A 15458-nucleotide genomic window follows, 5' to 3' on the forward strand; every position below is an offset into this window, starting at 1 on the left:
ATTGGACCGGAACCGAATCTCCGAATCCCCGAACTGGACTGGACTGAAATTTTGGGGCAATTCAATTCTGGAGATTTATTCTTTCAATCCAATTCTGGAGATTTCATTTTATTAATCTCCGAATTTCAATCAAATACTGGAGATTCATGAATCCCCGACTTGGACCGAACTGTGCCCAGCCCTAGATAGTAGGGTTGAATTGACTTTTCTTTTAATGGACTTTGCTTAAAGTAATAATTTCAAACTTTCTTTTTTTTGATTGAGTAATAATTTCAAACTTTAAAATCTGAATTGCTTAATAATTTAAATACTTCTCTCATAAAAATAATACTATTAATATACTTAACATACATGTAATCAGGCGCAATTATTCAACATTGGGCTGACAGTTTTTAATATTGAAAATGAAATATGAAAGCAGCAAATAATACATTATGAAGGGATTTGCCCATTGAATAATGCAAAATAAATATACTGTAATTTTTTACTATATCTACCTGAATTATCAATATAAACAAATATATTTATATATGCAAGTATATATTTATAACTCAAGATTAAGTTTCAAACTATAATATGCGGGGTTAAATGCACAGTTGGTCACTAAACTTTTATGGTTGTCTCAAAATGGCCATTCAATTTCATTTTGTCTCAATAAAATCATTCACACTTTGAAATTTATTTCAATAAAGTATTCCGGTGAATTTAAGAGCAAAAAGACACCGAAAAAGTGACTTGGCTGCCACATCACCAATAGTCAACTTTCACGACTGACTGAAGCGACATGTCGCTGCCACTTAAATGACACGTGGCTGCACCTAGCTCACCGAAACGACATGTGTGCCAACTAGGTGGAAGCCCCATTTCGTTTTGGTCAGCTAGGTGCACCAAGTGTCGTTTCGGTCACTGAAAGTTAACTAGTACTGATGTGGAAGTCATGTCATATTTCCGGTGTCTATTTGCTTTTGAAGTTGTCGGATCGGATTAACTTTATTGAGACAAAATTCAAAATTGAATGATTTTATTGGGACAAATTGAAGTTGAGCGAGCATTTTGATAACCTTCGCTGCCTTTTGGTTCCTATTCACAAGATTTGGAAGAACCTGCTATTTACTCCAGCCCTATACAGATGCAACTTTGAAGCAGTTGTTATATTAATCTCAACGTTGGAAGGTGCAAATATGACATCTCCTTCATTCACAGTCTCCTTGCTCGATCCTGTCTCCATTTCTCCGTCCCCGGCTATAACTACAAATATGGATGGACCTGGAATTGCAGGGAACACTGCCGATGCTTTCCCGGGAAGTATGCAGCTATCTACCTCGAATTCATCAAAAGGCGGAAGGTATCTTGTCACATATGGATTCAGAGGAAACCCTTTCAGGATTTCAGGCATGCCCTGCATTATTTCACAACCAGAAAACAACATTTCAGACATTCAATTCAACCATAAAAATTAAACAAAATGAATTCTTTGAGTAAATATGTGAATCATTGCTTCACCTGTTTGTATGTGAGCATAGAACAAAGAGTTTGGATATCCCTAAACTTGGGTGTGAGGCCAGCCCGAACAACATTGTCTGATGTTGCCATGCACTCGATGCATTCACCATGTATATATGCATGGGGTTCGTTTGCCCCGAGACACAATGCTTGTCCCGGATTAAGCTTCACATGATTGAAAAAGAAGGCTGAAACAACACCTATATCTGTTGGATATAACTTTTCCAACCGCAAGACCAGTTGTTCCTTGTCTGTTAATTGCCTTACCTAACACAAGAAAGAAACATCAAAGAATGGTCAAGCAAGACTACATGTTAAACAACTGAGAATATCATTAGATGCACATTAAAGTAGTACATATAATATCAGTCAAGAATCAATACAGTGCTTTCAAACATACAATCAAATTGATCAAAATGTCAAATCAAGCAAGAAACTTAATCTTTAATCTCACCTGGCTTTCCATGTGCAATCGGTTTTTCAGTTTTGATATGACTTTACTTGTCATCTCTTTGTTTGCTGACATGAGTTGGGTAAACATTGATCTCAGAACTCCCTTCAGTTTCTCCTCTTTGTCTTCTTCGTTCATACTTAGATATTTATTTGCATCTGCGCTACCCACCAATTCAACAATCTCAGGGATATTCTGAAGCACATCTTTGAGCTCCTGAAGAGTGAAAATGGCTCCAAAGAGTTAAAGTGAGTTTGCCAAATAAATTTGAACCTTCAAAATCTAAGTTTTAATGATTGGGAGTTTAAAATGTACTGCAGAGAGTAGTTCGAACCAAACCTAATCTTTCTTTGGCGTGTTCACTACATGTTAGCCAAGAGAAATTCAAATAAGTTTCTAATTGCATGAACTACTTACAATTTCAAAAATCATTTATATCAAACTGATCAGACATAACAGAAAGCACCTCAGATAAAACCTGAAGTTAATTTAAATTCTTTCAACAAATATTCAATAGGTTGTGGGTAATCAATATATCCAATTTCATCCAATCTGGCAAGAATTTTTTTCTGAAAAATCATTATATCTAGATGGAAAAAGTGACAACTAGTTGGTAACCATGATTAGCATATAGATGCGTATATGATAATAACAAGCACATTATAGTCAACAATCTTCCATCTGTTTTGACAACGACAACTCACCTATTTTGAAGCTTGTGCATACATAAATGAAGCATATAATAGAGAAAGTGAAGCATATAATAGAGAAAGTGAAGCACATAATAGAAAATACATAAGTGAAGCACCTTAGTACTGATAAAACCACAAAGAGCCTCAAACTTTGTAATTGCTAGAGCCATCTCAGGCTTGTGATTGTCATCCTTATAAACATCTGAGTGAAGCTTGTGCAACATTTTGGCCAGTTCTTTATCTGGATGAGCCTGAATGGACAATGGTTTTGCTATGGAAAGTACCTGTAAAATGCATCAATCAAACAGCAAAACATCATAAACTTAATACGCCAAATTCCTTGAAAAAAGTTAATTAATCCACGAAATTCAAACAGAATAGTCAAATCAAACAGATCAAACATAAGAATTCCACTCAAGTCACAAAAAATAAAAGAGAACTGAATTATGCACCTTAAACAAGAAAGGGAGATCACAACCCCACTTATGAAGAACCTTATCGCCAAGCACATCAGGATTCTTAGCAATCCACTTCTTCAAAGTGACACAGGGAGGCCCAACTGCCGCCCCATTCTCCATACCACTGTCAACAACAAAAGAAGGTCCGGACTCATGCGTTCCCATCCAAAGCTCAGCGTAAGACTTGTCTAATTGAATTTTGGAGGCAGAATTCAATTCGTAGAGCCTGGCAACCTGGGAATCTGTCCCTAATTTTCCCCAATCGTAATTCTGAACAGAGCATCTCAGTCTCCGGAGTCGGCCGTTGAACTCAGAATCCATTGTATGCCCCCTTCAACTGCCTGTTCGGGAAACGGAAACGCCTAGTCTCTCTGGAAATACAGAAATTGAGAAACCAGATTTCAACAAATTGTAGGTAATTGAATTGAAACAGCACGGAAGCAGAACATAAATTAGAAAATTGGAATCGAACCTGGTTAATGAAGTAGAATGTTGATGGAGGAGTGAGCGGTTGACGGAGTAATGGGTGGAATAGAGCGGGAAAGAAGTTGACACGGACTTGCTTGCGTGAGTCCTTTTCTTTATGGTAGTAGAATTGCGTGAGTCCTTTGAGTGGGAGAAAAGATAGGAGGAGTAATTTGAATATGGAATTTGGGATTTATTCCATAAAAGAAAAAAGAAAAAAGAATTGGATTTGTGACGTGTAAGTGGGGTCAGAACCGGTTTTTCCTATTCCAACTAGCTGTGTAGTATATACCCGGGAAAGTTTTTTATTGTTTTTCTTTTTTCTGCGCACCAATTTATTTTCGGAAAAAAAAAAAAAAAACATTATTAGGTCCCTGATTTTTTAATTTTTTGATTTATTAAATTTTTAATCTTTTATTTGGATACATTAAGTCTCTGATCAGTTATTTTTGATTTTATTAAACCCTTTATAAGGAAAAAAAGTAATTTTGAATGTAAAATTCGATTAACAGATTATTATTCATTGCACCTGCATTCGAAATTTGTATTTTTTCACTGTTTGAATACAGTTTTGGATGTATAATGTAGCTGTAGGAAAACTATAAAAACCTTAATTCAAACTGTAAAAAATATTTTTTTTAATAATTTCAAATACAAATGAAGTTAATAACGTATTTTTAACAGAATTAGATGTTCATAACTTACTAATTTGGTCATAAAGGGCTTAATGAGACCAAAAATAAATGATCAATGGCTTAATGTATCCAAATAAAAGATTGAGGGTTTAATGAACCAAAAAATAAAAGATCAGGGGTCTAATGATGCTTTTTGGCTTTATTTTCTAATAAATTTTGAAATTTTCATTTATTACCAACCGACTAGAAAACACAAAAAATAAAAAATAATAAAAAATCCTTTTAGGATCAAGGATGATTATTTATTGCGGGACGTTTGGTATTCTATTGGGATATAGATAAAGATAAATGGTTGGGATAGGGATAAATGGTTGGGATAAGAATAAAATATGAAGAAAGAAAAATCTCCACCTAGATGTGATTCGAACCCATGACCTCCCAAGGCATATGTAAGCTCTCAACCATTAGGCCAAGAGTTTCACCACAACTACTACATAACATTAATTTGAGGGATCCTATTAAAATCGCAGGAGCTTATATCATCTCCTTATATCATAAGAGGCTTATATCCCTCATCTGTCTCACTCTTCTATCTCCTAAACAAACACGGAATAACTTATCTAATGTTTTTTTTTTTTATCTTTATCACACCTCCTATATCCCTTCTAATAATTTGAGATAAGAATAAAGGTTGAGATAAGGGTAAGAATAAAAATATGATAGTCGGGAATTATTATTCATGTTTGGTATTTTGGATAGAGATAGAGATAAGGATAAAATAATACATTTTACTATTTTAACCTTATTTAAATTTTTTTGAATGAAAGCTGGAATCCGGCATAACCATTGGAACATAGCATCTCAACTAGGTTGGCACTCTCCGAGTCCAAAGCAAAGCCGAACCCAAAAGAATATATATAATAAAAAATGAATGAAATATCGTTTACACAGCAGTATCAAAGAACATCAAACACATCTACATGAGGCAAAGAAAATTAAGAAAATCTAAATTGGCTGAAGCCAGCTAAATCATGATATATAAATTACTTAACATTAATTTGAGGGATAAGATAGATTTTTCCATCCTATTAAAATCGCAGGAACTTATCTCAACTCCTTGTACCACCCTCCTCTTGAGTATAGAATTTGAGAGATAAGACTCATATCCCTCTTTTATCTCTCTAAAATAAATATAAGATAACTTATTTCAGTTTTTTTATCCATATTTCTGTGTCTTTATCCATTCTAACAAACACTTCGTAAATGACTTTACATTGAAACGGAATTCATATTTACCCTATGGGCACATTAGCTACAATATTTTGATATGGTTATAGAAATCACTTTCATATATCTGGACAACATATTTATTTTTTTAAATAACAACATATTATTTAATTAGATGACTGGTGTTTGATAACATATTATTTAATGATTTATTTAATTAGATGACGGGTGTTTCGATAAATAAATCATAAAACTTTACTCCATTTTCAAAACCACTTGTGTAATTTGAGGCATTTGGAAGGGTGGGGAATAAATTCGGAAGTCCTTCGTCAAAAATATACTTTATGCTAGTGCAAAGTTATTTATTAGAGAAACTTTATTTTAAAGTGAACTTTAAGTTGTTGACAATAGGATAAACACATTGACAATTTAAAAGTTAATTTATAATCCAGCCAAGTTATCTTAGGTCCCGTTTGGTACGCCGCAATGAGCATCGTAATGGAATGCTTATTATAATAGTGACTCATTACCATGTTTGGATTAGTCATATTGTTTTTGCTATGATGGAATTACAAATACATTATTCAAGTTTTCTTTATAAATTTATGTAATGAGCATTACATAAATAATAGACATGAATTCTCATTACGACTAACTCTTTCATTTTTACTATTAATATTTATTATGCACAATTCTTATTAACCGATACAACAAAAAACTAGAAAAACATGAAAAATGAAAACAAAACGTGAAAATTGGAAAACCCAAAAAACGTGATGAAATATAGCTCGTCTTTTTTTTATTGCATTTTTTTTATGTTTTTCGTGTTTTCCATTTTTCACATTTTTCACGTTTTTATGTTTTTTTGATGATTTTAACTGTATAAATAAAATTTTATGATTACATTTTAACGAAACAAATATAAGTATTATAAGGATAATTAAATTTCATTATTTTTTTTAGTTTGTCAACCAAACATGGTAATGGAATCACTATTCCATTCACATTATAATGTTGATTACATTACAAGTTTGATTACATTACATTGCGTTGCGTCATACCAAACAGACCCTTAGTGTATTAGGTTCTCATTATGTATTAAATAGACCAATTGGTTCCATATCATATAAGCCCTATGAGGTTACAGGCAACTTACATAGTTTTATTAAAATAGTGATTCAATTTCAATTTATTTCAATAAAATCATTAACTTTGAGGCATCAAAATAATGATATAAGTGACACATCAACAAGAGACAACTTAGATCTTTGACCGAAACAAAACGTGGCAGCCACGTATCAGTTATTTTTATGAAAAAAACTAAATTTTGTTTTTTTTCCATAAAAATAATCGACACATGTAGTCAGATGACACATATGTGGATGTCATGTGTCGTTTCGAATGGAGATTGAGCTGACTCATGTTGATGTGTCACCCATGTCATCATTTCGATGCTTTTTAATCACGGAAATCACCAGACTGGCCTAATTGAGATAAGACTCAAAGTTGAGTTATTTTATTAAGATAAAATAGAAGTTGAGTAACCATTTTTAGACAACATGACAACTTGCACGGAGACTAGAACTCTGCTTGAATATCTCACCCTTTAGATACATGGGTCTGCTTGTCCGTCTCAGTTCGCTCAAAGATCAAATTGTTCAGATCACATTTGGGATCAATAAATAGAGGAAGTGATTTGGTAATGTGAAAAATTGTGCTTTTGGCATGCTTATATGACAATGATGATGTTTAGCAAGAAAAACACTAAAAAATAGTTGATGTAAGTTTTATCATGCTATCAAATTATGTGCACTCAAAATAGCATCAAGGTGTGTCCTTATGAAAGTTGTATTTAATATTGTTTGAATTGAAGAGTTCATGTACTTAGAAAAATTACAATATTAGTGATGGAGAAGTGTTATAGTGGGCCCAAAATCTAAAATGTCTCGTGTTTATTCTAGAAGAAAGAAGCATCATGGAATAGTGAGGTGGTATAAGTTAGATGATATAGTTTGAATAGATATAAGTAATCAATAATCAATAATAAATACGAGTAATTGAGTTTTCCTAGTTTATCTCTGTACCTCTTATATAAATACCTATAGCTAATAGGTAATAAAAAAAATGAGAGGATTTAGTATTCTGTTTTTGCTCCTAGTGAAAGAGGGAAAAATCTAGAAGGTGTTTATTAGCATCTTATGTTCTTTATATCAATACATGTTATCTGTTTTTCTTCTCATTTTCTATCTTATTATTATTATAAATATTATCTTAAATTTCAAGTTTCGAGTGGCTTTAATTATTCCCTAAATATTGATTTTTTTTCTATTGGATGATAGTGAAATTGGTATCACTATTATTGTTGGTAAAATTCATGCAAGTGATTAATATCATGATAAAAATTATGGTAAATCCAAAATGAATCAATATTAGTAAAAAAGTATTAGAAATATCTATTCTTTCCCTAATTCATTCCACAAGTATTAATGCACTCGCAAACACGGTTTTCGTTCTTCAGCCCGTGACCGGTTATGGCAACTGCATGCATCTATGGAAATTTCATTCATCGATTTCTTATTTCCAGTGTCCAACTTCAGCACCATTTTAGTACTCGAGTGACCGTCACACCAAAATTGACAGGATAAGTAATCAATTAACACTACAAATATAGACATAAATGGCACACTATCTCTCAAGTATGCACATAACTATGAGGAGCTATGCGCACATTTGAGGGAGAATGAGCCATTTATGGCTATATTTGTAGTGTTAGACCATTTTCAACGGCCTCTTAATTTGGTTCTTAAGTTAAAATTTGAGGAAGAAGAATTAAAAATGAGCTCCAAGAACCTCTTAGTACTCCTCAAATTACTAAGAGCTTTTCAATCCTCTCTATTAATAAAGAGCCTCTCAATCCTCTCAAATCACTAAGAGCCTCTCACTCCTCTCTAATAAAATAATAAATAAAGAGTGAATATAAAAGTATTGTTGGAGATGATATGTCTTAGTCACTCTTAAATGACTAAGAGTCAATTATTTATATTATTTTTAGAGAGTGCACTAAGAGTCTCTTGGAGATGCTCTTATCATGTTACTTATCCGCTCATGTTCGATGTCATGGCCACTACAGCGTAAGGGGAGTTAAAGTTGGACAGTGGAAACAAGGTATCAATGCATGTAATTTCCATAGACATGGGCGGGGCCAGGGGGTAGGGGAGGGTCTCCCGACCCACCGGAAACCCCATGGAAGGGGGGTTTTAATCCTAGCTCCGCCAGGGAGCCGCCATGGCTGGAGGGGCTCCAGCCATAGCTTCTAAAAAAGAAGAAGACTCATCTGTCCAGTTTAGAAGATGGAAAGGGTAGGGGTAATTCCACCCTTTCCATCTTTTAATTTTTTTTAACCTAAACAGCTCGTTTTGAGTTGTTTAGGTTAAAAAATAAAATAAAAGATGGAAAGGGTGGAATTACCCCTGCCTTTCCATCTTTTAATTTCATATTCTCATGCTTTCTCTCTCTTTTCTTTCGCACATATGAACAAAAAAAGAGAAAGCAAGCATTGATAAATTTCTTAAATTGATCCAAAGTCTTTTAAAATTTTATTGTTCAATCCTTTTCATTCTCACTTCATTTCTAATTTCAACCATTCAAGTAAGTTTTGTATTTTTTATTATTTATTTTATTTTTAGGTTTAGTTTTATGATTTCTAAATTAGGGATTATTAAATTGGATTTTTTTTTTTTGTGAGATTTCTAATTTAGGGGATTATTATATGTTGTTTATTTAAAGATTCTTTAGTAATTATAACTAATTTTGTGAGAGTTTAATTTAGGATTTCTAATTAGGATATAATTTAGATATTTCTATTTACTTTAATTTTCATTATGATTTATTTACTATGTTGGGGATTATTAATATATTGTTTGCTTATAGATTTTTTAGTGATTGTAATTAATTTAGAAATTGCTAATTTAGGGTCTTATTCATGATTTTTTGGGATTTATAAAAATAGCACGGACCGGTCTAGCCCAACCCGTAGCATTTAATTTTTTTTTTTTTTATCCACAGTCTACTTCCCTGACCAATAGGTCCTGGCTCCGCCCCTGTTCATAGATGCATGCAGTTTCCACAAGCGGTCATGGGCTGCAACACAAAAACCGTGTTTGGAAATACATCAACAGTTACAGAGCGAAGTGAGGAAAGAAGAGATATGACACGGTTCTTGTAAGTTTCATTGAAGAACACTTTTTTCTTGACAATTCCCACGGAGACCAGAACTCAGCTTTTACTTGAATATCTCAACATTTATATAGATGGGCATGCTTGTCCGGCTTAATATGCTCAAAGATCAAATTGTTCATATCACTTTTTGGGAATCTGAAAATTTGTGCTTTTGGTATGCTTCTATGATGATGTTTAGGACAAACACTAAGGCCCTGTTTGGTAAAGAGCGTTTTGGGATAAAAAGAGCGGTTTTGACCAATTTTAGAGGTTTGACCAATGAAACCGCTGATTGGAGTGTTTGGTGGAGAGAGGTTTGGGAGAGAGTTTTGGGATGAAAACGCTAATTTAGAAAAAGCTCTTAAAATGAGCTTTTTCAATTAGAGTTTTGGAATATTAAAATTAATGGACTTCTTTAACCCTAATAGATAGACTCCCTCTTCTCATGCGCCAAAATTAATGCCCTTATTCGTCTTTTTGCACAAACCGCTAGTATCAATCAGCTAATTTTTACCAAACAGATCTACACAAACAACTAGTCAAATCAGCTAATGTAAACAGCTAACAGCTAACAGCTAATGTAATCAGCTAACAGCTAACAGCCAATGTTTTGAAAACCGGACCGGACGTTGAACCGGTGAGACAACTGGTTCAAGGTTCAATAGGTTCAACCGGTTCAACCGGAATGGTTCAACCGGATAAAAAAATAAATAAATATATATATAAAAAATAAAGTGATGTTTCATTGAACATAAAATTAAACATTTCATACATATAATAAACCATTCTTAAGTTAACATATTAATTAAAAATTAAAAATTCATACGGATAATATAAAAATTCACACATCGGTAACCAATCCTTAATTTAACACATTAATTAAAAATTCACACATCTAAAATCAAACTCATAGTTTAACACAATATTAAAATTAAAATTAAATTAATTAACACCAATTATTAAAGATGTTGTTCTCTATCTAATTTTTAAATTTTTTCCTTAATTCAATATGTTTTTCAAAAAATGGTAAAAAACCAGGGTCAATCCGGTTCACTGGTTCAACACCGGTTCGCGGTTCAACCCCGGTTTGATGCGGTTTAATATAGTTGAACCTGTATAGCTAAAACCGGACCGGACACTTGACTGGTTCGCAGTTCGACCGGTTATACCGGCCGGTCCGATCCGGTTTTCAAAACACTGCTAACAGCTAACAGCTAATTCCCAAACAGGGCCTAAAAATGAGTTGATGGGGCAAGAAATGTTGCAAGTTATATCATGCTACCAAGTTTTGTTTTTTCAAATGCTACCAATTTATATGCAGTCAAAAAAGCATAAATGTGTGTCCTAATAACATCTTAATAGACGTTTAGTCCATTCTCTAAAAATAATATAAATAATTGACTTTTAGTGATTTAAGAGTGACTAATACATATATTATCTCCAACAATACTCTTCATATTAACTCCTTATTTTATCTTTAAAATTGTTAATTATTGTTGTATTTACCAATAATAAGAAGAGAGATTCCCCAATAATAAATTATTAATAAAAAAAAATGAAATAAGGAGGTATAAGAGTGGAGAGATGCTCTCAATTAATAGAAAGGATGAAGAAGCTAACAGTATGTTTGGATGGAGGTTAATTAAAGTAAAGTAAGGTTATTGAAAAAGAATTACCTTGTTTGTTTTGAGGGTAAATTGATGAGTAAAGTAGATGATGGTGAGTGAGGGTAAATATTCCCTCATTTTCTTTACACTCCGATTTGGGAGGAAGCATGGTTAAATATTTTTCTTAGGCAATAGTCGTGATGAATAATTTACTTTATTTAGTTTAAAGGGTTAAGGTGCAAAGATACTCCTAACATTTTGGGTCAGAAGCAGTTTTACCTCTAACGTCTAAAAATGTGCAATTTTACTCCTAAAGTTGGTAGCCAATAGCAATTATTTCTCAAATCGACCAAATTTATCAACGTTAGGGAGTAAATTTGCTCTTATCTTCCAACGCTGGGGTAAAATTGCACATTTTTAGACGTTGGGAGTAAAATTGCTCCTGACCCAAAACTTTAGGGGTGTTTTTGCACCTTAACCCTAGTTTAAAAGAGTAAGGATATAAAAGTAATTTTGTATATTACCTTGCCTTACTTTACCTTTAAACCAAACACATTACAGTATTTAACCATCACTTGCTTTACTTTCCATCCAAACACAATAAGTTATTTTATAAACATCACTTATCTTACTTTAGTATACCTTACTTTAATTAAACTTCATCCAAACAAGCCCTAAAAGACTATTGGAGCTGATTTTTAACTTTCGCTTCTCAAATTTTAATTTAAGAGCCAAATTAAGAAACTATTGGATATGATCTAATCAAATGTTTGGTGTTAAATGATGTGTGTAGGGGCGGAGGCAGGGAGGGGCTCGGGCCCCTCCGACCGCCGGAACCATCATGGTCATGACAGAGCCGTCTTAAACATTTTTTGGGCCCTGTGCTAAATGAAAAAAAATTGGACCCTATTTATTAAAAAATTAATAATTTCATATAATAATAATGTTTCCACAAAATGAAACGCTAATTAACATAATAAATAGTTGCTGATCGCTTGGCGGCGGCGGGCCATGAAGGGACATTAGGCGTTACTACCCTTCCTGTTTCCCCTAGTTTCATCTCTCCTCTTCTCTTAGAAGATAGAATTGGGGTTAGCTTCCCTAGGCTAATTCCTGGGTAGTTTGTTGTTGTTCGTTTTTCTTTTCCTTTTCTACCAAAAAAAAAAAAAATTAACATAATAAAAATAAGTAAATTAGATATTGTATAATACCAAAAAAAAAAAAAAAGTGATTTGCTTCATACCGCCCCCTTATTTCCCACATACCGCCCTCAAATTACACTTTTACCCTTCCCCTTTATATTTGAAAAATTAAGTTCAAATACACATTCTAACTCCCAAACACATTAATTCAAACCCGAAAAAGAACCCGAACTAATTATGGCTGGACATGGAGGTAAAGGAAAAGCAGTAGGACTCATTCCGGTATGTGAATTAACTTAAATGTGTTTTTAAATTTTTTTATTTTAGTTTTCTGTCCCGAAAATCGGGACAGATTATTTGGTTGAATTTACTCATGGCGGGTCCTAGACCCGCCATGAGTAAAAGCATGGCGGGTCCAGTACCCGCCGTCCTACTAATACTGGCGGGTATCTGGACCCGCCATGCTCTTAATCATGGCGGGTCCTGGACCCGCCATGCTCTAATGGTCGGCGGGTCCTGGACCCGCCATGGTCTGAATGACGGCGGGTCCTGGACCCGCCCCGCTATAAAACTTGGTGTTCTGTCCCGATTTTCGGGACAGACAACGAAAAACTAAAAAAAAATTAATAGTTAGCATATTGTTTTTTGAATTTTAGCATGTTGTTTGTAGAAATATTTAGCGTAATTGTTAGACGAGATGCCGCGGCCTAAACTCCCGGGCGGACCGGGGGGTGGACACCTCATGGCGACGTAAGCGGTGATTGGCGCCGAAAGCAACCAATCATGGAATCAAGCTGCTCGGCAGGACCGGAGCTCGGAGATATGGAAGAGTCACCACCCACGAATGGGAAAATGAACACCGATCCCTTGCGGGAGACCGGTGTGGGTTCGGGAAACTTAGGTACGAGCCGAGAAGGCTAGCTTCTTTCCGGAGAAAGGCTACTAGGCACCCCGACATCGCCCGGTTATGAACCACCGGCCTCCTACTCAGCATGTTAGGCGATAACGGACTAATCGTATACTTCTTTAAGTTTACAATTCATTTGAAACCTTTTCTTTCTCATTTTGGAAACCGTTTTGAGCATATATTATTGAAAAGCCACTTTAATAGAGAATCAGCCATTTACATCAGTTCAATATACATATAAAAGAGAGGGGAAGAAGGAAGAATTGATTTATTTACAACGTGATTTACATTTCGTGTTGCATGTTAATTCCATACTAACTCATTTCCCCAAAAACGAGTTCATTTACATGGTTCGCACTTTAACCGCCGTTGGAACGATTTAGGTACGTTTCAAAACCCCGTTTGATGAAGTTCACCCGAATCGCCGTTGGAACGACTCAAGCGTTTGAAAACATTAAGAGAAAAACCTTTAATCAGAAAACGTGGTTAAGCATACAAGTCAATTTATTTTGTATAAATCATTTAAGAAAAACGATTCAAAAACTCCATTATTTACAATGAAAACGATTTTAATTACAAGGTTCGCTTAATCCGTCATTGGAACGGACTAAGGTTTTAAAACGTGGTGTTTTAAGAAACGATTTGAAATGTCAAGAAAACACTATTTATTTACATTAGGAATCTCTAAAAATCCTTTAGTTTAAATAATTAATTTGAAAACTCTTTTTGTGATTTATTTTCCCCTTTTGGCTCAATGGACTCTTTACTTGTCCTAATTACAACAATGAACATATTAAATCAAAATTCACTCCCAAATAAAGCTCATTTGAAACATGGACCCATAAATGTCCAAAGAATAAAGAAAATAATATAGGTATATATATACATTTTAGCCAAAAAAATGAAACATTTTTTGAATGAAAGGTGGGACTACGAAGGCAGACCGGACATCCCAGCTAGGCTGGCACCCCCAGCGCAGCTAACAGCCCGAATATTATTAAAAAAGGAAAATTACAGAGGGAGAGGAAGGAAAAAAAGAATGAAAAAATAAAAGAACAGAACGTTACAAAACCCGAATATGAGCTACATTGCAGATGTCGTCAAACACAAAGCTCTGACAGAAGTGCGGCGTCGAATGCCACCAGCAGCTAGACTCGATAGATTTCCCATGATTGGCCAGCCGATCCGCTGCTTGATTCCCTTCTCTGTAGATGTGGGTGGCACACCAGTTCATATTTGCAAGCTGAGCTAAGCAGGATTGCCAGTCTCGCTTTATTATCCATGGCACTTCAGACCTTCCCTTGTTCAACAACTGTATTGCATAAGCCGAATCAGATTCGATCCAGATGCATCTCCAGTTTCTTTCCCATGCAGAGTTGACGACAAACACGATCGCTTTGAGCTCAGCAATATGAGCAGTTAAGCACTGTAAAGGTAAGGCAAAACAACCAACCACAAAGCCTCTAGAGTTCCTGAAGATGCCTCCTGCACCAGCGCTGCCCGAAGAGCTCACTGCACCGTCTGTATTGACCTTCAGCCAGCCACTGAGAGGCGCAACCCAGCGAACTGTAACGTAATCATGATCGTGTGCCATTCGTGCAACTGCATCAGAGCTAGCGCTCAAAAAAAGGAAACATGAAATAAGGATAAGTGAAAAGATACTATATAATATATATATGAGAAATGATAATGAAAATATAATACCTTTTGATTTTGAACATATGAAAATAATAGATGAAAACTTCTAAATAAGAAAATAACATTTATCCCCAAAATAGTTTCACCTAATAATAGCTAATGTAACCCAAATAGCCCAAAAACTATATATATATATATATATATATATATATATATATATATATATATATACATAATGTAATTTAAATATCAAAATAACATCCATTTATCCACAAAATATCTACTAATTAATTACTTCCAAAACACCCAAATAAATAACATTCTAAAATAAAATCCATTATCATTTAAATGAAAGAAAAAGAAAATATATATATACATATACTTATATTAGATTAAATAAAAAAAATGATATATAAATATCCTAAATAACTATATGTACCAACTATCCAATAATAGTTTGAAAATATTTATTATATAACTACATATATATATATACAAAGGATTAGAAGTTTAAA

At 34.0% G+C, this 15458-nt stretch overlaps 1 protein-coding gene across 1 annotated transcript; it reads right to left on the minus strand.

Annotated features, from left to right (window-relative positions):
• Window positions 1-410: 410 nt before the first annotated feature.
• On the minus strand, window positions 411-3722 carry LOC136207147 (mannose-6-phosphate isomerase 1-like). Its single transcript, XM_065998433.1, has 6 exons — window positions 3577-3722; window positions 3099-3475; window positions 2763-2930; window positions 1958-2170; window positions 1504-1770; window positions 411-1399 (listed from the first exon to the last, which is right to left on the minus strand). The coding sequence occupies exons 2-6, from the start codon at window positions 3423-3425 to the stop codon at window positions 1085-1087; spliced, it is 1290 nt and encodes a 429-aa protein (XP_065854505.1). The 5' UTR covers window positions 3426-3475; window positions 3577-3722; the 3' UTR covers window positions 411-1084.
• Between the last annotated feature and the right edge of the window lie 11736 nt (window positions 3723-15458).

Source organism: Euphorbia lathyris, chromosome 9 (genome assembly GCF_963576675.1).
Source record: "Euphorbia lathyris chromosome 9, ddEupLath1.1, whole genome shotgun sequence".
Taxonomy (NCBI): Eukaryota; Viridiplantae; Streptophyta; class Magnoliopsida; order Malpighiales; family Euphorbiaceae; genus Euphorbia; species Euphorbia lathyris.

What these genes read in the sequence shown, in the direction of transcription:
- LOC136207147 (XM_065998433.1), bottom strand. Translation starts at nt 3,425, where the DNA reads ATGGATTCTGAGTTCAACGGCCGACTCCGGAGACTGAGATGCTCTGTT. An exon ending in GTGGTTTTATCAGTACTAAG is followed by an intron (nt 2,171 to 2,762) that starts GTGCTTCACTTA and finishes TTCACTCTTCAG; the next exon opens with GAGCTCAAAGATGTGCTTCA. An exon ending in GATTGCACATGGAAAGCCAG is followed by an intron (nt 1,771 to 1,957) that starts GTGAGATTAAAG and finishes TTCTTGTGTTAG; the next exon opens with GTAAGGCAATTAACAGACAA.